This window comes from Globicephala melas, chromosome 9 (assembly GCF_963455315.2).
Source record: "Globicephala melas chromosome 9, mGloMel1.2, whole genome shotgun sequence".
In the NCBI taxonomy this organism is placed as follows: domain Eukaryota; kingdom Metazoa; phylum Chordata; class Mammalia; order Artiodactyla; family Delphinidae; genus Globicephala; species Globicephala melas.
In genome coordinates, this window is record NC_083322.1 from 85,904,729 (window position 1) to 85,927,483 (window position 22,755).

Sequence of the window (22,755 nt, forward strand, 5' to 3'; positions counted from 1 at the left end):
TGAATGAAAATATTTAGCTTGGAGGGAAGAGGTGAGGCGAGAGAGAAAGATACATGAGGAATCTTTGAAATTCTCTCTTTCTTTATCCTTCCAACTATGTGCAGCCGTACAGTGTGTACTAACTTAGTACTGAAGCAGGGCCATTTTAAGACTTTCATAGGACTTTGACACTTTTAATTTTGGAAACTCCATCACACATCATGGCAAACATATTAAAATGCACCCATGTCTCACATTACATATGTATTTTTTGTTGCAAAAACCTTCAAGTGGATTTTATAATTTTGCCTTTAAATTTTATTTGGCTACTGGTAATGCATGGAATATACATTTGCCTACGATTTCTCAACATACTCAGGAATCTGACCAAAGAATCATTTCCAATAGCATCAAATTTCAGGAATATTTAAATTTAGCAATTAATGGGGTTGGCATATGTTGTGTTTTGTAGATATTTAATTTAAATTTATTAATTTTAGTATTGTAATTTTCTTATCATATTTCTGAAACAATATTCATTTTCCAAGCCCCTGGACTTCTTCCAGTTATCTGGAAAACTTGGAGGCCTGGCACTGAGACTAATGAAAGAACTTCCTAGGAAGAGGCATAGGCAATGCAAAGGTGCTGGGAGAGGAAAGAGCTTGGCTCATTGGGGTAGAGTAGGAAGAATGATGTGGTTGGGCAGGATTGAGTGAAAGGCAGGGAGGCAGGAGAGGCTGACCAGGTCAGGCCACCCAAGGCCTACCACGAAGCTTTGTGAACCACTGTCCATAGAAGGTAACTACCTCAGCCTATTAAGTTTCTTTTTCAATGAGCCAGACATACCTTCAATCTAGATCATGAAAGGCAGATTTCTGTTATTAATTTGTTTAGTGGTACGTTCTCCTACTTCTGAAATCTTACGTAGCCACTTAGTCTAAAGGGAGATTTTTAGGAAAATCTAACTTTGGAGAAATAAATGACTCAAAAGTCAACGGTTTGGACATGAATCTGGGAACATGGCCATTTTATTCATTCCTTTGGCAGGTCCTAAGCCTCTGTTCTCTGATATATATTTTCAAGTGGTCCATCAGCCTGTTCCTTGCAACATTGTAAGCATATGTGGATGACACTACTGGCCTCTGAGCTTAGCTCCTTCTACTGCTTCTCCTATTATCATTACCATCTATGCTCACACAGCAGTTACAATTATATTAAAAATATGATCACATCACTCCCTTGCTTCAAATTATTTACTGGATTCCCGTAACACTTAAAATCCAAAGTCTCTCTGTTGCTCTATAAGGCCCTAACATAATCTATCAATAGTTTCCTTGCTTGCCTCAGGACCTTTGCTCTTGCTGTTTCTGCCTGTAATCATTTCCTTGCACACTTTCACATCAGTGTTTCTTTCTCATATTCTGGTCTCTACACTCCCAGGAAGGTTTCCCTAAACATTTTACCTAAAATAGTCTGACTCTCCACTTATGTCATCTAACATTCCATTCCTTTATCCTCACAGCAATTACCACTATCTGGAATATTATTACAAATTTGTTTACTTGCTCAGTTTTGATTTTCTCCTCTAGAAAATAAGCTCCACAAACAAAGGGCTTTTCTATCTTCACCTTTAGTACCAAGTGCTATACCTTCAGGACAAACAGCACTTGTAGTGCAATCAATAAACAGTTGAATGTATAAATTAGCCTATCAACAAATGAAAAATTTCATGTAATGAAACCCTCAGGATGAAAAAGCCTAATAAATAGGATTTATTTTAGAAACTCATTTATAAATTTATTTGGGGGTATATTCAATTATATTACCAATTTTATAGAGGCACTGATTCCCCTGGGTACTGAAAATACTTTCTTCATAGCTGTTGAAAATAATAGTGACTTTTCAGTTTGTCACTCAATGTATTTACCTTATCTTTTTGCTAAGCTTCCTAATCACTTGCTGAGAAATGGTAGTTGAAGTGGCTCTTGGGAGCCAGTTCACCCCAGCTGACTTTCTTCAGCAGCACAATTTGAGTTGATTTATTATTCTAATAGTTTTTGTAAAAAATAATCCCAAGAAGACTCTAGGCTTACTAATAAACAATTTAAGCTGACAAAATTTCTATGTAAATTATGGGTTGATGTTCAATGAAAGAAAAATCCTAAAGATATTTACTTGGCTATCATTTTTATTCTATAAGCAAATTCATTTTATAAAGGGATAGTTATAAATTTGTTTCTCTTGTGACCTAAGGGATCAAGGCTGTCCAAAGTTTCAGCAGGGCACTAATCCAACCTCTCCTTTGTCAATGTTTACCAATGACACCTTCCTTGTATTAGTATCAGGCAACCTCTTTGACTATTTTCATGAGACCAGTCCAAAGGAATAAAGATCTGCATGTAGAAAAGACTCTTGACTCTTAACCCCTGCAAATACATATTCCTATTTTTAAAAATTAACCAAAAGGTAGCAGAAGAAAAGGTAGATCTCGTTAAAAAGTGTTTCGCCCACTGCTTGCTAAATGTGTATTAGATCTGCCTGTGGGCTTGACAGTCCCCACAAATGCATGTCAGGTTTGTGCAAGCATGAGCTCTGAAGGGATTTTTCTAGGCCAGTTAGGAAATCTTTCTGTGTTATCCATTACTACACATTACTGTTGATTCTTGATGGTTCTTATAATCTAGAAGTATCTTAACAACCACTTTATAGCTCCTATTGTACAGCTTAAAACACATTCCACTCATTGTTCAGTTCTGCTATATTATTATATGACTATTATATAATGCTAAATTATTGATTTTCTTCAATTGGTAATAGAGCCACAGTACTATTTCCTACCTTTTACTGCAAGTGAATTGTGTTTAATTTGTATTATGAGATAAACAGGCTTTTAGGATCCTTTTAGTCTGGGATTTTCCCCTAGGCAACTATTGCTTCTCATAAAATATACAAATTCTTTTTTGTTGTGCATGTTTATAGATGCCCCATGAGATATGAACATACATTTTTTGAATCCAGTTTTATTGAGATATAATTGCCATATGCCATTGTATTAGGCATACAACACAACGATCTGATATATGTATATGCTGCAAAATGATCACTGCAATAAGTTTAGCTAACATCTATCACCTCACAGTTACAAAATTTTTTCTTGTGATGAGAACTTTTAAGATCTACTCTCTTAGCAACTTTCAAATATAAAATACAGTACTATTAATTACAGTCATAATGCTGTACATTACATCTCCAGAACTTATTAATCTTGTAAGTGAAAAGTTTGTGCCTTTTGACTCACTTCACCCATTTTGCCCATCTTCCACCCCCCAACTCTGGCAACCACCAATCTCTCTCTGTATCTATGAGTTTGTATTTTTTTCAAAGTCCATCCATGTTGTCACAAATGGTAGAATTTCCTTCTTTTTTATGGATGAAAATACTCCATTGTATGTATCATACTGTCTTTATCATACATTCACACATCGATGGACGCTCTTGTTATCTCCGTGTCTTGGCTATTGTAAATAATGCTGCCACAAACATGGGGGGGGAGGAACAAATATATTTTCAAGATAGTGATTTCATTTCTTTCAGATACATACTCAGAAGCAGAATTGCTGGATTGTATTTTTAATTTTTTGAGGAACCTCCATAAAGTTTTCCATAATGGCTGCACCAATTTACATTCCCACCAACAGTGCACAAGGATCCCCTTTCACCACATCCTTGCCAATACTTGTTATTTCTTGTTTTTTTTGATAATAGCCACTCTAACTTGTGTGAGGTGATATCACATTGTGGTTTTGATTTGCATTTCCCTGATGATTAGTGATGGTGAGCATCTTTCCATGCACCTGTTGGTCATCTGTACATCTTCTTTGGTAAAATGTCTATTTAGATCCTTTGCCCATTTTTTTTTTTTTTTTTTTGTGGTACCCGGGCCTCTCACTGTTGTGGCCTCTCCCGTTGCGGAGCACAGGCTCCGGACGCGCAGGCTCAGCGGCCATGGCTCACGGGCCTAGCTGCTCCGCGGCACGTGGGATCTTCCCAGGCCGGGGCATGAACCCGTGTCCCCTGCATCGGCAGGTGGACTCTCAACCACTGCGCCACCAGGGAAGCCCCCATTTTTAAAAAAAAATTTATTTATTTATTTATTTTTGGCTGTGTTGGGTCTTCGTTCCTGTGCGAGGGCTTTCTCTAGTTGCGGCAGGCGGGGGCCACTCTTCATTGCGGTGCGCAGGTCTCTCACTATTGCAGCCTCTCTTGTTGTGGAGCACAGGCTCCAGATGCACATGCTCAGTAGCTGTGGCTCACGGGCCTAGTTCCTCCGCGGCATGTGGGATCTTCCCAGACCAGGGCTCGAACCCGTGTGCCCTGCATTGGCAGGCAAATTCTCAACCACTGGACCACCAGGGAAGCCCTGCCCATTTTTAAAATTAGATTGTTTAGGGGTCTTTATATATTTTAGATATTAACACATCAGATATAGGATTTGTAAGTATTTTCTCCCATACTGTAGGTTCCCTTTCCATTTTGTTGACAGTTTTCCTTGCTGTGCATAAGCTTTTCAGTTTAATATAGTTAATATAGTCCCACTTGTGATTTTTTGCTTTCACGGCCTTTGCTTTGGTGTCAAATGCAAAAAAAATAATTGCCAAGACCGATGTAAAGGAGCTTACTGCCTATGTTTTCTTCTACGAGTTTTATGGCTTCAGGTCTTATGTTCAAGTCTTTGATCCATTTTGAGTAAATTTTTGTGTGTGGTTTTGTGTAGTCCAGTTGTTTTCTTTAGTGTTTCGCTGTTCAGTTTTCCAAACACCATTTATTGAAGGGAGTCCTTTCCCGATTGTATATTCTTGGCTCTTTTGTCAAAAATTAATTGATCATACATGGATTTGTTTATTTCTGGGCTCTCTTTTCTGTTCTCTATTGATCTACATGTCTGTTTTTATGCCAATACCATACTGTTTTGATTACTATAGCTCTGTAATATAGTTGGAAACCAGGGAGTATGATGCCTCCTGCTTTATTCTTCTTTCTCAAGATTTTGTTGCCTATTTGAGGGTCTTTTGTGGTTTTTATACAACTATTCGGATTGTTTCTTCTATTTTTGTGAAAAATGCCACTGGAATTTTGATAGGGATTGCACTGAATCTGTAGGTTACTTTGGGTAGTATGGACATTATAACAATATTACTCATTCCAATCCATGAGCACTGATTATATTTCCATTTTTCTGTGTCTTCTTCAATTTCTTTCATCAACGTCTTACTGTCTTCAGTGTACAGATTTTTCACTTCCTTGGTCAAATTTATTGCTAGGCATTTTATTCTTTCTGATGCAATTGTAAATGGAATTGCTTTCTTATTTTTTCTTTCTGGTAGTTCATTGTAAACATATAGAAATGCTATTGATTTTTTGTGTATTGATTTTGTATCCTGCAACTTTGCTGAACCTGTTTACTAGTTCTAGCAGTTTCTGTGGAGTCTTTAGTTTTTCTATCTATAATGATATAATATCACATCATCTGCAAATACAGACTGTTTTACTTCTTCCTTTCTATTTTGGAGACTTTTGTCTTTCTTGCCTAATTGCTCTGGCTAGGACTTTCAGGACTATGTTGAATAAAAGTGGTGAGAGTGGGCATCCTTGTCTTGTTCCTGATCTTAGAGCAAATGCATTCAGCCTTTCATCATCGAGTGGGCTTGTCATAGATGGCCTTAATTATGTTGAGGTATGTTCCCTTTATATGTACTATGTTGAGAGTTTTTATCATAAATAGATTTTGAAGTTTGTCAAATGCTTTTTCTGCATCTATTGAGATGATCATATAATTTTTATCTTTTTTTTTTAAATTTTATTTATTTTTCTACAGCAGGTTCTTTTTAGTTATCTATTTTATACGTATTAGTGTATATATGTCATTCCCCATTTCCCATTTCATCCAACCACCACCACTACCCCTGCCACTTTCCCCACTTGGTGTACATACATTTATTCTCTACATCTGTGTCTCTATTTCTGCCCTGCAAACCGGTTCATCTGTACCATTTTTCTAGGTTCCACATATATGCATTAATATACAACATTTGTTTTTCTCTTCCTGACTTACTTAACTCTGTATGACAGTCTCTAGATCCATCCACATCTCTACAAATGACCCAATTTTGTTCCTTTTTATGGCTGAGTAATATTCCATTGTATATATGCACCACATCTTCTTTATCCATTCGTCTGTCGATGGGCATTTAGGTTGCTTCCATAAGCTGGTTATTGTAAATAGTGCTGCAATGAACTTTGGGGTGCATGTGTCTCTTTGAATTACGGTTTTCTCTGGGTATATACCCAGTAGTGGGATTGCTGGATCATATGGTAATTCTATTTTTGTTTTTCAAGGAACCTCCATACTGTTCTCCATAGTGGCTGTATCAATTTACATTCCCACCAAGAGTGCAAGAGGGTTCCCTTTTCTCCACACCCTCTCCAGCATTTGTTGTTTGTAGATTTTCTGACGATGCCCATTCTAACTGGTGTGAGGTGATACCTCATTGTAGTTTTGATTTGCATTTCTTTAATAATTAGTGATGTTGAGCAGCTTTTCATGTGCTTCGTAGCCATCTGTCTGTCTTCTTTGGAGAGATGTCTATTTAGGTCTTCTGCCCATTTTTGGATTGGGTTGTTTGTTTTTCTAATATTGAGCTGAATGAGCTGTTTATATATTTTGGAGATTAATCCTTTGTCTGTTGATTCATTTGCAAATATTTTCTCCCATTCTGAGGGTTGCCTTTTGGTCCTGTTTATAGACCAAAGCTTTGCAAAAGCTTTTAAGTTTCATTAGGTCCTATTTGTTTATTTTTGTTTTTATTTCCATTACTCTAGGAGGTGGATCAAAACAGATCTGCTGAGATTTATGTCAAAGAGTGTTCTTCCTACGTTTTCCTCTAAGAGTTTTATCGTGTCTGGTCCTACATTTAGGTCTCTAATCCATTTTGAATTTATTTTTGTGTATGGTGTTACGAAGTGTTCTAATTTCGTTCTTTCATATGTAGCTGTCCAGTTTTCCCAGCACCACTTATTGAAGAGGCTGTCTTTTCTCCATTGTATACCCTTGCCTCCTTTGTCATAGATTAGTTGACCATAGGTGCGTGGGTTTATCTCTGGGCTTTCTATCTTGTTCCATTGATCTATATTTCTGTTTTTGTGCCAGTACCATATTGTCTTGATTACTGCAGCTTTGCAGTATAGTCTGAAGCCAGGGAGTCTTATTCCTGCAGCTCCGTGTTTTTCCCTCAAGACTGCTTTGGCTATTCGGGGTCTTTTGTGTCTCCACACAAATTTTAAGATTTTATGTTCTAGTTCTGTAAAAAATGCCACTGGTAATTTGATAGGGATTGCATTGAATCTGTAGATTGGTTTGGGTAGTATAGTCATTTTCACAATATTGATTCTTCCAATCCAAGAACATGGTATATCTCTCCATCTGTTTGTGTCATCTTTGATTTCTTTCATCAGTGTCTTATACTTTTCTGAGTAGAGGTCTTTTGTCTCCCTTGGTAGGTTTATTCCTAGGTATTTTATTCTTTTTGTTGCAATGGTAAATGGGAGTGTTTCCTTCATTTCTCTTTCAGATTTTTCATCATTAGTGTATAGGAATGCAAGAGATTTCTGTGCATTAATTTTGTATCCTGCAACTTTATCAAATTCATTGATTAGCTCTAGTAGTTTTCTGGTGGCATCTTTATGATTCTCTATGTATAGTATCATGTCATCTGCAAACAGTGATAGTTTTACTTCTTATTTTCCAATTTGTATTCCTTTAATTTCTTTTTCTTCCTTGATTGCCGTGGTTAGGACTTCCAAAACTATGTTGAATAAGAGTGGCGAGAGTGGACATCCTTCTCTTGTTCCTGATCTTAGAGGAAATGCTTTCAGTTTTTCACCATTGAGACTGGTATTTGCTGTGAACCCATGTCATATATGGCCTTTATTATGTTGAGGTAGGTTCCCTCTATGCTCACTTTCTGGAGAGTTTTTATCATAAATTGGTGTTGAATTTTGTCAAAAGATTTTTCTGCATCTATTGAGATGATCATATGGTTTTTATTCTTCAATTTGTTAATATGGTGTGTCACATTGATTGATTTGCATATATTGAAGAATCCTTTCATCCTTGCAAATAATTCCACTTGATTATGGTGTATGAACCTTTTAATGTGTTGTTGGTTTCTGTTTGTTAGTATTTTGTTGAGGATTTTTGCATCTGTATCCATCAGAGATATTGGTATGTATTTTTCTTTTTTCTAGTATCTTTGTCTGGTTTTGGTATCAGGGTGATGATGGCCTCATAGAATGAATTTGGGAGTGTTCCTTCCTCTGCAATATTTTGGAAGAGTTTGAGAAGGATGGGTGTTAGCTCTTCTCTAAATGTTTGACAGAATTCACCTGTGAAGCTATCTGGTCCTGGACTTTTGTTTGTTGGAAGATTTTTAATCACAGTTTCAATTTCATTACTTGTGATTCATCTGTTCATATATTCTAGTTCTTCCTGGTTCAGTCTTGGAAGGGTATACCTTTCTAAGAATTTGTCCATTTCTTCCAGGTTGCCTATTTTATTGGCATAGAGCTGCTTGTAGTAGTCTCCTAGGATGCTTCACATTTCTGCGGTGTCCATTGTAACTTCTTTTTCAATTCTAATTTTATTGACTCCTCTCCATCTTTTTCTTGATGAGTCTGACTAAAGGTTTATCAATTTTATTTATCTTCTCAAAGAACCAGCTACTAGTTTTATTGATCTTTCCTATTGTTTTCTTCATTTCTATTTCATTTATTTCTGCTCTGACGTTCATGATTTCTTTCCTTCTACTAACTTTGGTTTTGTCTGTTCTTCTTTCTCTAGTTCCTTTAGGTGTAAGGTTAGATTGTTTATTTGAGATGTTTCTTGTTTCTTGAGGGAGGCTTGTATTGCCATAAACTTCCCTCTTAGAACTGCTTTTGCTGTATCCTGTAGGTTTTGGATTGTCATGTTTTCGTTGTCATTTCTCTCCAGGTATTTTCTGATTTCCTCTTTGATTTCTTCAGTGATCTCTTGGTTATTCAGTAACATACTGTTTAGCCTCCATGTGTTTGTGTTTTTTTAAAGTTTTTTTCCCTGTAATTGATTTCTAATCTCATAGCATTGTGGTTGGAAAAGATACTTGATATGATTTCAATTTTCTTAAATTTACTGAGGCTTGATTTGTGACCCAAGAGGTGATCTATCTGGGAGAATGTTCCATGTGCATTTGAGAAGAAAGTGTAATCTGCTGTTTTTGGATGGAATGTCCTATAAATATCAATTAAATCTATCTGGACTATTGTGTCACTTAAAGCTTGTGTTTCCTTACTAATTTTCTGTTTGGATGATCTGTCTGTTGGGTTAAGTGAGGTGTTAAAGTTCCCCACTATTATTGTGTTACTGTTGATTTCCTCTTTTATAATTGTGAGCAGTTGCTTTATGTACTGAGCTGCTCCTATGTTGGTGCATATATATTTATAACAGTTATATCTGCTTCTTGGATTGATCCTTTGATCATTATGCAGTTTCCTTCCTTGTCTCTTGTAACATTCTTTATTTTAAAGTCTATTTTATCTGATATGAGTATTGCTACTCCAGCTTTCTTTTGATTTCCATTTGCATGGAATATCTTTTTCCATCCACTTTCAGTCTGTATGTGCCCCTAGGTCTGAAGTGGGTCTCTTGTAGACAGCATATATATGGGTCTTGTTTTTTTATCCATTCAGCAAGCCTGTGTCTTTTGCTTGGAGCGTTTAATCCATTCACGTTTAAGGTAATTATCGATATGTATGTTCCTATTACCATTTTCTTAATTGTTATGGGTTTGTTTTTGTAGGTCCTTTTCTTCTCTTGTGTTTCCCACTTAGAGACGTTCCTAGAGCATTTGTTGTAGAGCTGGTTTAGTGGTGTTGAATTCTCTTAGCTTTTGCTTGTCTGTAAAGCTTTTGATTTCTCCATTGAATCTGAATGAGATTCTTGCCAGGTAGAGAAATCTTGGTTGTAGGTTCTTCCCTTTCATCACTTTAAATATGTCATGCCCTCCCTTCTGGCTTGTAGAGTTTCTGCTGAGAAATCAGCTGTTAACCCTATGGGAGTTCCCTTGTATTTTATTTACCATTTTTCCCTTTCTGGTTTCAAAATTTTTTCTTTCTTTTCTTTTTGCCAAATTGATTACTATGTGTCTTGGTGTGTTTCTCCTTGGATTTATCCTGTATGGGAGTCTCTGTGTTTCCTGGACTTGGGTAGCTATTTCCTTTCCCATGTCAGGCAAGTTTTTGACAATAATCTCTTCAAATATTTTCTCTGGTCCTTTCTCTCTCTCTTCTCCTTCTGGGACCCCTATAATGCGAATGTTGTTGTGTTTAAGAGGTCTCTTAGGCTGTCTTCATTTCTTTTTATTCTTTTTTCTTTATTCTGTTGCCCAGCAATGAATTCCACCATTCTGTCTTCTAGGTCACTTATCCGTTCTTCTGCCTCAGTTATTCTGCTACTGATTCCTTCTAGTGTAGTTTTCATTTCAGTTATTGTATTGTTCATCTCTGTTTGTTTGTTCTTTAATTCTTCTAGGTCTTTGTTAAACATTTCTTGCATCTTCTCGATCTTTGCCTTCATTCTTTTTCCAAGGTCCTGGATCATCTTCACTATCATTATTCTGAATTCTTTTTCTGGAAGGTTGCCTATCTCCACTTCATTTAGTTGTTATTCTGGGGTTTTATTTTGTTCCTTCATCTGGTACATAGCCCTCTGCCTTTTCATCTTGTCTATCTTTCTGTGAATGTGGGTTTTGTTCCACAGGCTGCAGGATTGTAGTTCTTCTTGCTTCTGCTGTGTGCTCTCTGGTGGATGAGGCTACCTAAGAGGCTTGTGCAAGTTTCCTGATGGGAGGGAATGGTGGTGGGTAGAGCTGGCTGTTGCTCTGGTGGGCAGAGCTCAGTAAAACTTTAATCCGCTTGTCTGCTGATGGGTGGGGCTGGGTTGCTTCCCTGTTGGTTGCTTGACCTGAGGCAACCCAACACTGGAGCCTACCTGGGCTATTTGGTGGGGCTAATGGCGGACTCTGGGAGGGCTCATGCCAAGGAGTACTTCCCAGAACTTCTGCTGCCAGTGTCCTTGATCTCACAGTGAGACACAGCCACCCCCTGCCTTGGCAGGAGACTCTCCAACACTAGCAGGTAGGTCTGGTTCAGTCTCCCCTGGGGTCACTGCTCCTCCCCCTGCATCCTGATGCGCACACTACTTTGTACGTGCCCTCCAAGAGTGGAGTCTCTGTTTCCCCCAGTCTTGTCAAAGTCCTGCAATGAAATCCCACTAGCCTTCAAAGTCTGATTCTCTAGGAATTCTTCCTCCTGTTGCCAGACCCCCAGGTTGGGAAGCCTGACATGGGGCTCAGAACCTTCACTCCAGTGGGTGGTCTTCTGTGGTATAAGTGTTCTTCAGTTTGTGAGTCACCCACCTAGCAGCTATGGGATTTGATATTATTGTGATTGCGCCCCCTCCTACCATCTCATTGTGGCTTCTCTTTTGTCTTTGGATGTGGGGTATCTTTTTTGGTGAGTTCCAGTGTCTTCCTGTCGATGACTGTTCAGTTAGTTGTGATTCCGGTGCTCTCGTATGAGGGAGTGAGCACACGTCCTTGTACTCAGCCATCTTGAACCAATCTCTATCTTTCATTTTATTAATGTGGTGTATCACTTGACTGATTTTCACATGTGGAATTACCCTTGTGTCTCAGGAATAAATCCCACTTTATCATGGTATATATTCTTTTAATGTGTTGTTGAATTAGATTTGCTAGTATTTTGCTGCGGATTTTTGTATCTATGTTCATCAGGAATCTTGGTCTGTAATTTTCTTTTCTCATGACACCCTTGCTTAGTTTTGGTGTCAGAGTAATGCTGGCCTTGTAAAATGGGTTTCGAAGTATTCCTCTCTCTTCTATACTTTTTGGAGGGCTTTGAGAAGAACTGGTATTAATTCTTAGAATGTCTAGTAAAATTCACCAGTGAAGCCCTCTCTTTATCTTTTGTGTATCTACTCTGAGTTTTTACTTTGTGGATACCATGAGGTTTATATAAAACATCTTACATTTGTAACAGTCTATTTTAAACTGATAACAACTTAAGTCAAATGCACACTAAAGCTCTACATTTTTACCCCCCTCCACCATGTTTCATGTTTTAGGTGTCATAATTTACATCTTTTTTATCTTGTCTATCTGTTAACAAATTATTATAGTTACAGCTATTTTTTTTTTTACTATTTTTGTCTTTTAACCTTCATACTAGATTTATAAGTGATTTACTCACTACCACTACAACATGAGAGTATTTTGAAGTTAACTATATATTTACCTTTAGCTGTGAGATTTACACTTTTATATCTGTTCCTGTTATTAACTAGAGCCCTTCTGTTTCAGCTTGAAGACTGTCCTTTATCACATTTCTTGTAAAGCCCATCTAGTGGTGAACTCCTTTAGCCTTTGCCTGTCTGGAAAACTCCTTATCTCTTCTACTAAAACGAACTGCCAATTCTAATATGCTATGATGACCATACCCTCATAGTTTTACAAATTTTGAAACCAAAACTCTAGATAATATGATAGCAATGTCCTTTTCACCTGTACACTTAGCTAGTCTACTAGATAAGACAGAGGAATGTAAAGGTCCCTTGGTATTATCACTAATAGTATTAGTCAAATAATCTTTAATAAATCTCAATTAAAATAACTCCCTTAGTGATCTTAAAATATATGGAAGAGGCTTTAAAGACTATTTTTAGAACACAAAGCAGACAGAGGTTCTGATTTCAGATACTATGTATGGAAGAAAGGAAAGTACTACAAATAATTAAAGGCAATTCATTTCCCCATGGAAAAATGTGCTCTAAGATGACATATTGTAAAGTGATTTATAGCATATTGACTGTAGTTCTTCTAATGAAAAAACAATTGTCCAAGTTTTCCCTGGAGAACACTCTCAGTAACAACAATCCATGCTCATGAAAAGCCACGAGTTAGAAAATGAGAACCAAATGAACTCTCAGCTGGCAAAAGCCAACAATAATTAATTTAACACCAGTCATTTGTAGAGAACGTGTATACATTTCAAAATTTCCCTTGAGAAAAACAGGTCATTGAACGGCAGAGGCCACATATTTGAATATGTTCAAAGAATTTTAACTTAATAACATGCTCCAAAGGTTTTACATTAAAAAAACCCCTTGTTTTTAGGACTAGGTAGTTATGATAAATAGTTGGTCAATATCATCATTTGAATTTCAGTATCGTAATAAGTGTTTCTGAAAAACATCGCTAAAGTGAGTTCACACTGAACTTGGAACTTGGACTATATATTCTTCAACAGCAGCAGAGAGAAAACGGTGTCATTAAATGGGGCTTTATTCTGATTCATTGGCTAAGAAAATGGGAACAGTTTGAAATCTTCCATGTTGTTTCATTTTAATGAGCAGAGAGCATTTTTCATGTCCTTATTAAAGCGGTTAATGTGTTTCTCTAGTCTCATTATCACCACCAGAGTATAGTCTCTGTTGTTTCATAGGCAAGACAACTCCTTTTCGTTTCAGAGAAGTCAAATTTGATTGCTCACATGTGGTTGTTAATAAAACTCCTATGGCGCTGCTCAAGGTGCCCATGGGGATTGTACAATTATTTATATTTTCTTATGGTTTTCTATAATTATTGTGATTGTACTTTCACAGAGTAAATGTATCTCCACCAATTAAAGCAGTGGTGGGTTAAGAATATTCATCAGACTTGTGTGAAAGGATATTGTTCTTAGGGTTTTGCAAAGCACAGAAATTAAACTGCTGTTATCATGTATTCAACCCAAGTGTTAAAATTAAAATGCTCAGCAACTTTGAAGTTTATCTGAGCAGATGTTAACTATTTACAAAAAAATAAACATTATACAGGACTTGCATTCATGATATGATTCTTTGTTGTATTCAAAGTGCTGGAAAGAAAAACTGCTACACAAACTTGGGGGATAGTTTATGGTATATGACCAATTTGGATTATTGTTAATTTAGGTCAATTTAAAATTGCAGAATCATAAAGTTCCAAGAAATCTCATTTTGCTTTACATCTTTGTATCTTACTTGCTTCACCCCTTTATTTTCTTTGAAGACTCCAGGACTAAGAAACAGCATGCATAAAAATAAGCATCTGAGGCTATCAACTAGAAAACACACAATATAACCTTTCATATTTTGTCATAGAGAAATTTCATTCTATCTAGTTTGACAGTGCTTGCAGCAAAAGTGATCAGCTGTACTTCCATGCAATTAGCTGTCATTTTGATGCTAGAATTTTAGCCTGCTGTGTGTGAGATGTGATTGTCCATGCACAATTCCCATCAAAGGTAATTTTATGTGCAATGGTGTGTAAAATTTACCTTTAATTATGATAAGGTCACTGATGGGTCATTTATGATATGTTCTCGGGAGACAATTGCAGTGAATAGCTTTTGGCAAGATTCATCTGGAGAAATTAAATTGGTCTGACCATGACTCAATAGAAAGTAAAAGACTCTTAGAAAATTATTCCTCAATCATGTTTAAAGTTCTAAAGGAACCCAAAGAGGCGCAGTTTGCACAGTGGTGAAGGTTGTGAGTTTTGAAATTATACAGACCTGAGACTTAACCTAGGATCTCTATGCCTAGAAAGTCCTATCTGATCTGGCTTCTGCATATCTCTTGGCTTCTATTTCTGACATTCACTCCCTCATTACCTGGGCTCCAGCACCGTTGGCCTTCTTCCTGGGTTTTGAACATGTCACGGTCACTAATGCTTTGGGAGTCTTTGCACCACAGAGTTTCCTGTAGTTGTACGCTCTTCCTTCAGATCTTCATGTGCCTGGAACTTCCTGCTCTTTTACTTCCCAATTAGTGTAATGTGTTGTATCCACTCTCTGAACTACCCAAACACAGCCTCCTCGTCTCTATCTAAAGTTGCCACCTCCTAACTAGGTAATTACTATTGTGTCATCCTACTGATGGTCTTGAAGTACTAATCATAGTCTTAAGTTATTTATTTACAGCTTAATGTATAATTAAGTTTGCATATGACGATAGGGAGAAAAAAAATCTAAGAATGAAAGGTATCTTGACTAGGAAATCCCACACTCTTGAAACCCCACTGACATTAACTATACAAGTCACTGGTCCAATATTGCTTGATAAAATGGACTAAAAAGAATATCTTTGGGTTGGAGAAACTTCTTGGACTTTATGTAAGACAGCATGAAAATAAAACATGTGATGAGAAGTTTTTTTAAAGTAGTCATTAGAGTGATTTCACTTTTCACTATGATCATGATGGACCTCCATGAAGGGAGAATACGTTAGTCACTTTAGTTATTAACACTTCTTGAAGAGGGTTTTTATATGTAATGGTGGGAAAATGAAAATTTGAGATGAATAAATATAGTGAAATTTTGTATTTATTTAAATCTATCAGTGTTTTGTTTTTAGTCTTCTTTCCCAAGATAACTTACTTGTAGACATAACAGCAACTTTTCAAATGGTTCATGTTCAGCTAATATTTGTCAACAAACGACTAAGTGCTGGATGGACTGGAAGATCATCTTTGGGTTTCAATCCTTAATGCAAATTGTAACAATAACCACAAGAACAAAGATGAAATTCTTACCAAAGGGTCCAGTCGTGGCCACAGTACGGCTGAACATTTCCAAGGTAGAATCCCAGAGATTGAGTGACCTCCACAAGATTGGTAAAGTCAAGACTAATGCTATTGAAAAGTACAGATGTCATGATAATCTCATCAATAGCCCATACATCCTCTCCCTGGGAAGAATGATATGGTTGCCACCATCGGAACTGAATTCCAAACTGTCTTGCATCATCTGGTAATTCTACAGAGATTATTCTAAAGGAGAAAATAGAAGTAAAAATTCAGATTACTTTGATTATCTTAAAATACAAGCATTTATAGCAGGATCTTTTCTTCCTACAGTATAATATTTGAAAAAATAATTCTCCCACTATGACAAACATTCTTGAGATTTCCAATTTCCTGTCTGACTCCAACAAAGTCTTCTCAACACATCTAAAACTGTGACTTTGCTTGCACTCAGCTGCTCTCAGAAAAGCGAACTCAATAAAACATAGTTGTCAATGTGGCAGGATTTGCCTAAGTCTGGTAAAGGATCTTGGGCAGCTTGTTACACATGTTATACTTTTGGGCTGGTTGGAACCATGGCACTTCCTCATTCCCAAGAGTTCAGCATAGTGTGCGAGGTCACTTGTTGTGTCATGGTGGCTATGACAGTAAACCTGTATCTGACAAATGGGGAAGAAAATTAAGAATAATATCTAATTTCCAGGAGCAATCATTGTACACAGCAGCAAGAACTATATATTAATTGCCACTGCAATGACATCTGCTTGAAAGCTCCATAAATCATAGTACCATGCTGCTCAAATCCGTACACAAGGTGCGATGTGAAACAAATGGCAAATGGAACATTTATCTCCATCAGTGTACAATTATACACCAGGAGAGGTGTTTGCAGTAAACGTACACTGAGGTGACTGAATCTTCTTCCTAGTGAGCAAAGAAAAACTCCCTAAGACAGGTGACTAGCTGGGTAACTTAGAAATAAATTATTTAAAAACTTCAATGTCTAAGGCTGGATTTACTGAGAAATTAGATTGATTTTCATATTTGTATTATGTTCATCTTTAGTTATTACACAAAGAAACATTAAATCACATCTTGAAAATGTAATTTTTTGCATACTGAAAGTTATTAAAAGTAATATCTATTTTTACTTTAAATAATCTGCATATGAAAATATGGGGTGGAATAACACGATTATCACCATTGATTATTTAAACAGTAAAAAATTGGTAGGACTTTTTGTAATGTGAGAAAACATACTTTTTAAATGATGAGAAATCAATGTTCAAATACAGAAATATAAATTAAAAAACATTTCTTAAACTAAAAAGACATAGCTATAACAGGTTTATGATTTTTTTAAGTACTTTCCACAATCTGCTGAATTTTTTTAACCAATGTGAGTTTATTAAAAGAAAAGTACTTATTAAATACTTAATTATTTCAGTAATTTTCACTTTTATTTTCTAAATATTTATTTATTTATTAAATAATTAAATAATATTTAAGTTTACATATCAAATATAGAATAAAATAAACTATATTCAAACTGGCTCAACAATGAAAACATCATGCATTAATTTAATAATTTAATTTGATTAGCATTGTTACTAGAAAATTATAATTTTCTTTTAATATTAATAATTTTAAAAGCAGTTACTGTTCTCGCTGATGAAAATAAATATAATATTAAAAATTAACAGCTGAGAAGTAGAATTTTTGGGGCAACTTTAAAGGAAAATAAAGTGCATATGTGTGTGAGAACAGTAACTGAAGGGCCCAATATTTTCCCCAGCAGAGATGTGAAGACGGTGAGTCTGTAGTCAGACTCTTGGGTTAAAGTATGCACTTTGTCACCTCATGACTGATAACTCTGCAGCTTCAGTGAAGGTATTTAACTTGTATGTGCCTTAGCATCTTCATCTGTGAAACTGGGAAAATAATATCCTTATGGCAAAGTCAGAGACTTTTTTCTATTTTTCACTATTGTATCTTAGCACCTAGAATAGTGTCTGGCGTATAAAAAGAGTACCTTCTTGCTGCATAGATGAAGTACATATTATCAGTATACCCTGACAGAGATTCAAACACAGAGGCACAAGGAGGTTAAAGATTTTCTTTTAGGTTAAGCAGCTTTTAACTGACAATGCCAGGCTATGGACCTAGGGAACATGGCTCTAGAGTCTGCATCCTTTACCTCTACGTTATATCTTGGAGTGGGGTGGGAGTCTCTGCTTTACCACTCTATGCATACTACAGTGGCTGGTTAGAATGGCTATGGAGCCATTTGATCAGAATATTCCTAGATGAGAACCCAGGGACTTAGGTCAACTTTCTGTCTCAAACTTCCTTTTTTGGATAGGTACTAAGCTCATGGATTTCCTGTAATCAAATATAATAATCAAGACAAAAATAAAATATAATTAGACTTCACAATAATTTTAGAATAAGAAACCAAGCCCTATAATTAAGAAAAATCTAGAATAATTTGTCTCACCAAAAATATATAGTTTTATATTAATAAGAATGCCAATTAGTTCACAAGGCAGTCTAGTCAGTTAGAATTAAAAGATTAACTTAGCTATATTTACAGACTTTAACTTTTATTAATATCAAGCAGATAGAGTTCTTTCACTTACTGAGTGAATTATACGTAAGGAAATTATTAGAAATCAGCTAGGAATAACAGTAGTTAGCCAACTATCACATCTAATTTATGGATCACACTTCATTTTCGAGCAACCATGGCAGAAAGGAACAATATGGAATTCACAGCAATTACAGACAGCAATTTATACTGAAGAAAACACAGCAAATGGCTAAAGGCATCAATAATTAACTGCCTCATGGAGAGTTTACATGGTTTGTACTATTTCTCATATAAAACATAATTTAGTGCCTAGAATATATCAAATTCTACTTCTGCCATGTCACCTTTTATTAATATTTATAAGAGAGAGGGGGAGGAGGGAATAGTCTCTTGGACAGAGGCAATATATATAAAATGAAAGTGTTCTTGGTTCCACTACCACGTTCTCCTTTTAAAAAAATCTCCCCTCTGATCTTAATCTTTCAAGCTGTGCACATACCTAATGCTGAAAAGCCACCTTGGTTCTGCTTAGAAGAAAAATGTTGCTGTCAAATGGCAGACAAGATTAAATGTACCTTTGCAATAGTACATTAAATGTATAATTTCTTTTCATATCAACCAAGATTAATTAAATTTCATGCTACAAATTGATTACTGAATTTTGAAGCTGTCCATCCTTGTTAGAAAAAATTGTGTTTTGGGCCAATTTAACTTAGGACAATGATATTTTCTTCATGCTTTCATCATTTTTATTATCACCTTGATTTTTGCTTAATTTTCTTTTAATGCTTATTATGGAGAACCTATGAAATGTTTCTTTGGGATTCATATGTCTCTACTGAGTGAGAAAGTTGAGTTTAGTCTTACATTTACCCTTATAGGGAAAATACTCAACACATCTGGTGCATTCTCTTAAATTTTACAACATATAGTATTTACCACTCATAATAGTTGTTAACTATTATCTCTGTTACATGCTACTTCATCTTCTAATGAAAATAAAAGTTCTCATCTATTTGCAAATACTTAAATGAAGGGATAGCTCTAGGCAGAATTTTAAAGTATATAAACTCTATCATCATTGCCCCTGTCCTTCTGCCATGGTGCCAATGCACACTTCAGTGCCCAAAGTCCTCACTTTTTTTTTTTTCTTTTGCGGTACGCGGGCCTCTCACTGTTGTGGCCTCTCCCATTGCGGAGCACAGGCTCCGGACGCGCAGGCTCAGCGGCCATGGCTCACAGGCCTAGCTGCTCCGCGGCACGTGGGATCTTCCGGACCGGGGCACGAAGCCGTGTCCCCTGCATCGGCAGGCGTACTCTCAACCACTGCGCCACCAGGGAAGCCCTCCTCACTCTTTTTCACATCTTTCCATGATCAACATGTATGTACTTCCAGGAAGGTAAACTGTATTAACTCTTTATATCGGAAAGTGAATGTAAGTCACAGTGATACCTCCTCTAGTGCTATTTTAACTTTCCCATCCTCCTCTTCTCCTGCTATTTTAAAGGAATTTCAGTGAGCAAGTCAATAAGTGTTCTAGAAAAGGAGAGGACTCTCTGGACTCTTCTGAAATTGTATCACAAATACTGATTACCCCTCTCCCAAACTGAAGGATGGCCCTACTTCAAGTAAAACTTAAATCTCACAATTGTGACTATATATTATGAAATATATAAGCCAAAGAAAAATAGAAGTGGCCTGAAGAAAGGGCTTTAAATACAGCCTCCACTCCACCTTTGCCAGGGACTCTATACATGCTAGAAAAACTTCTTTATACTCATTACTTAATTATATTACATGCAAATTGGTCATCAGATTTTATGAGTTATTATCTCATATAATTTATTATAATATATTATCATACATTGCTAAAAATATTTATCAACAGCATTTATAATTTAGTACCATATTAAAATCGTACCTAATAGTTTGCACTATAGTTGAATAAGGAAAGTAGTGTTAGTTATTTTTCTCTTTCCTAGGTATCAAAATATTTCCCTTAGATGCACATTTCAGAATATGAGAATAAATTTCTTCAAATTACCAGAAGCCAGTAGGGCAAATGAATTACAAGAATGCAGCTTTCTAGCTTTTCATTGCAAGAGGCATCAATCTTTGTCCTCACCATCTCTCAATGCAAAAGCATCTGGACTCTTACACCACTTGAATGATGATCTCCCCAGGAAGGAGATATCACCCTTACCATTTTTTCCAAGTGTTTTCCAACATACCTGGGCTCATGATAGTTGAGATATGAATAATGCTCCAAGAGTTTCCAAGTTATCCCATTATCATAAGAATAATGCAATAAAACACCTTCACCAGGCTGGTCAGGGGCTTTGCATGTGCTCAGAACAGACTTGCTCCCCAGCCTCAACGTGAACTGGAGAAACCTAGACACGAATTGTCTAGAATTAGTGTGCATAAACATTTGAAATCATAACATTCATTTTGGCTTTTAAAGAATTTTGAACAAATTTAAATAAACTACTCAAAAGCTGTAGGTTTCCACTCATCCCTCTTCTATAAAATGTAAGTAATTTCACTGTGAGATGTATGAATATATGTAGAAGATGAGGTCACTGCATGTGTTTTGTAGACAGATATATCTATACAAATATAACGGTATGTTTATACATATTTGTATACTACATACTTGTGTACATACAGTTAAAACGCCAATCATTCCTTTGCTGCATTATTTATTAAGCACTGGGGGAAGGAGAGATGTAGAGTAAATCTAATCAGCCTCTGCAAGCTGTCAAATAAATAAAACTACATAAATAATTAACTAGCCCTTGGCTTAAGAACAGTTTTGATGCTAACAGTTCATATTTTAAAAAATCTAGTCAGTCATTAGTATCTTAACGTCATCAGTGAGCCTGTTAATTTATTAAAAACCAGGGCAAATTAACTCTATATAAACTATAAGCTTCCTCCCAACCTGGTTGAAAATCAGAAGATATATATTAGTAAAAAAGAAAAAATTGAAAATTAATAGATCTGAATTCAACTGTTATCTCGTTTCTGTATGTATTCCACCCTGCTTTAACTCACCTGGATTGTGAGCTGTCAAGGAAAGATGTAATTAGCTGACGCCTCCCATCTTTGTTGAAAACCAGGGCCTTACCACTGGCCAAGACACCACAGCCAAAGCTCACTTCAGCACCACGGATAGAGTAAAAGTTATGGTAAGAGGAGAGCCTGGAACTGCCGAAGCTTTCAGAAATAAACATTGGGAATGTCTGGGATGCCATTTCACAAGCTGGGCCAGAAAATCCAGGGTCACACCTGAAAAAGAAACCATGATATTAAATCTTAAACTGTTGGCCCTTTCAGGGATTCCTTTATCCACTTTGGGGATGAGGAAGTCCAGAGGCCAGGACTGGATTGAATGGTAATCAAAGCTCATTCGTCTTTGGAGAATACTGAATGTGAAGACTTGATATGGGAGAAGTAATTGTAAATATCCCAAAAGAATACAGCCTTTGCACAGTCCTGCTGTAAAAAAAAGCTTATGATTAAAACAATAATTCAGCACTCACCTTCAACCAATGCCAGTAATTTATCTGCAAATGCATCTATGCTTGTGCACATTTCCAGTTTAAAATCTTTGTAAAAGGTATATTATATGTATATAATTTTATTCACAATGATGTTCATTAAATTTGTAAAAGAAACAACATAAATAAAATACTTCTATACGATATCTAGAATAAATTTCCTTTATGAACAAATGTAAAAATACACATTCTGTTTTTGACAGTAATTACTGGAAATATTTGGAAAAGATTGGAAACTAGATTGGCATTATAAAGGGAATGTATACACCCTTGACCTAGATAAATGTCCTTAGCAGAACTGTGTTGTCTCTCAGTGGAATTCCACATTAGTGGTGCTTCAAGAAACACACACACACACACACACATACACACACACACACACACACCCCAGCCTGCCTGCTGCCATGTAAGGATGTGCTGTATTTATGTTAGCTGACTAGAATATATATGGAGCTCCCTGAGTCTTCTGTCAGTGAGAAAACTCATCACAGATGACTTAATAATTGAATATCAGAAACTTTCTATATTTTAAGGAGTTTGCTCATCAGGAATTAGTTTCAAATTCTTTATTTTTACTGCACTATTTCTTTCTCACTATATTTACTATGTTTCCCATTATAAAATTAAATTGGTGTCTTTTTGGGTGGGTGGCAGGTTCTCATCTAAGCATTCAAAACACTCTAAAATTTGAAGCAAGCCTTTTATTTTTATTTATTTTTAATTTTTTATTGAAGTACAGTTGATTTATAATGTTGTGTTAGTTTCTGGTGTATAGCAAAGTGATTCAGTTATACATACATATATTCTTTTTCATATTCTTTTCCATTATGGTTTATTACAAGATATTGAATATAGTTCTCTGTGTTACACGATAGGTCCTTGTTGTTTATCTATTATATATATAGTAGA

The 22,755-nt window shown here is 36.1% G+C and overlaps 1 protein-coding gene across 4 annotated transcripts in view; it reads right to left on the minus strand.

Annotated features, from left to right (window-relative positions):
* Window positions 1–22,755, minus strand: part of RELN (reelin) — a 522,413-nt gene that overhangs the window by 149,303 nt on the left and 350,355 nt on the right. For all 4 annotated transcript variants that reach the window (XM_030834331.2, XM_060304789.1, XM_060304788.1 and 1 more), the window contains exons 18-20: window positions 21,341–21,574; window positions 20,515–20,676; window positions 15,702–15,938 (exon numbers count right to left, since the gene is read on the minus strand). In XM_030834331.2, the coding sequence (XP_030690191.2) occupies window positions 15,702–15,938; window positions 20,515–20,676; window positions 21,341–21,574 (633 nt within the window). The remainder of the gene's footprint in view (window positions 1–15,701; window positions 15,939–20,514; window positions 20,677–21,340; window positions 21,575–22,755) is intronic.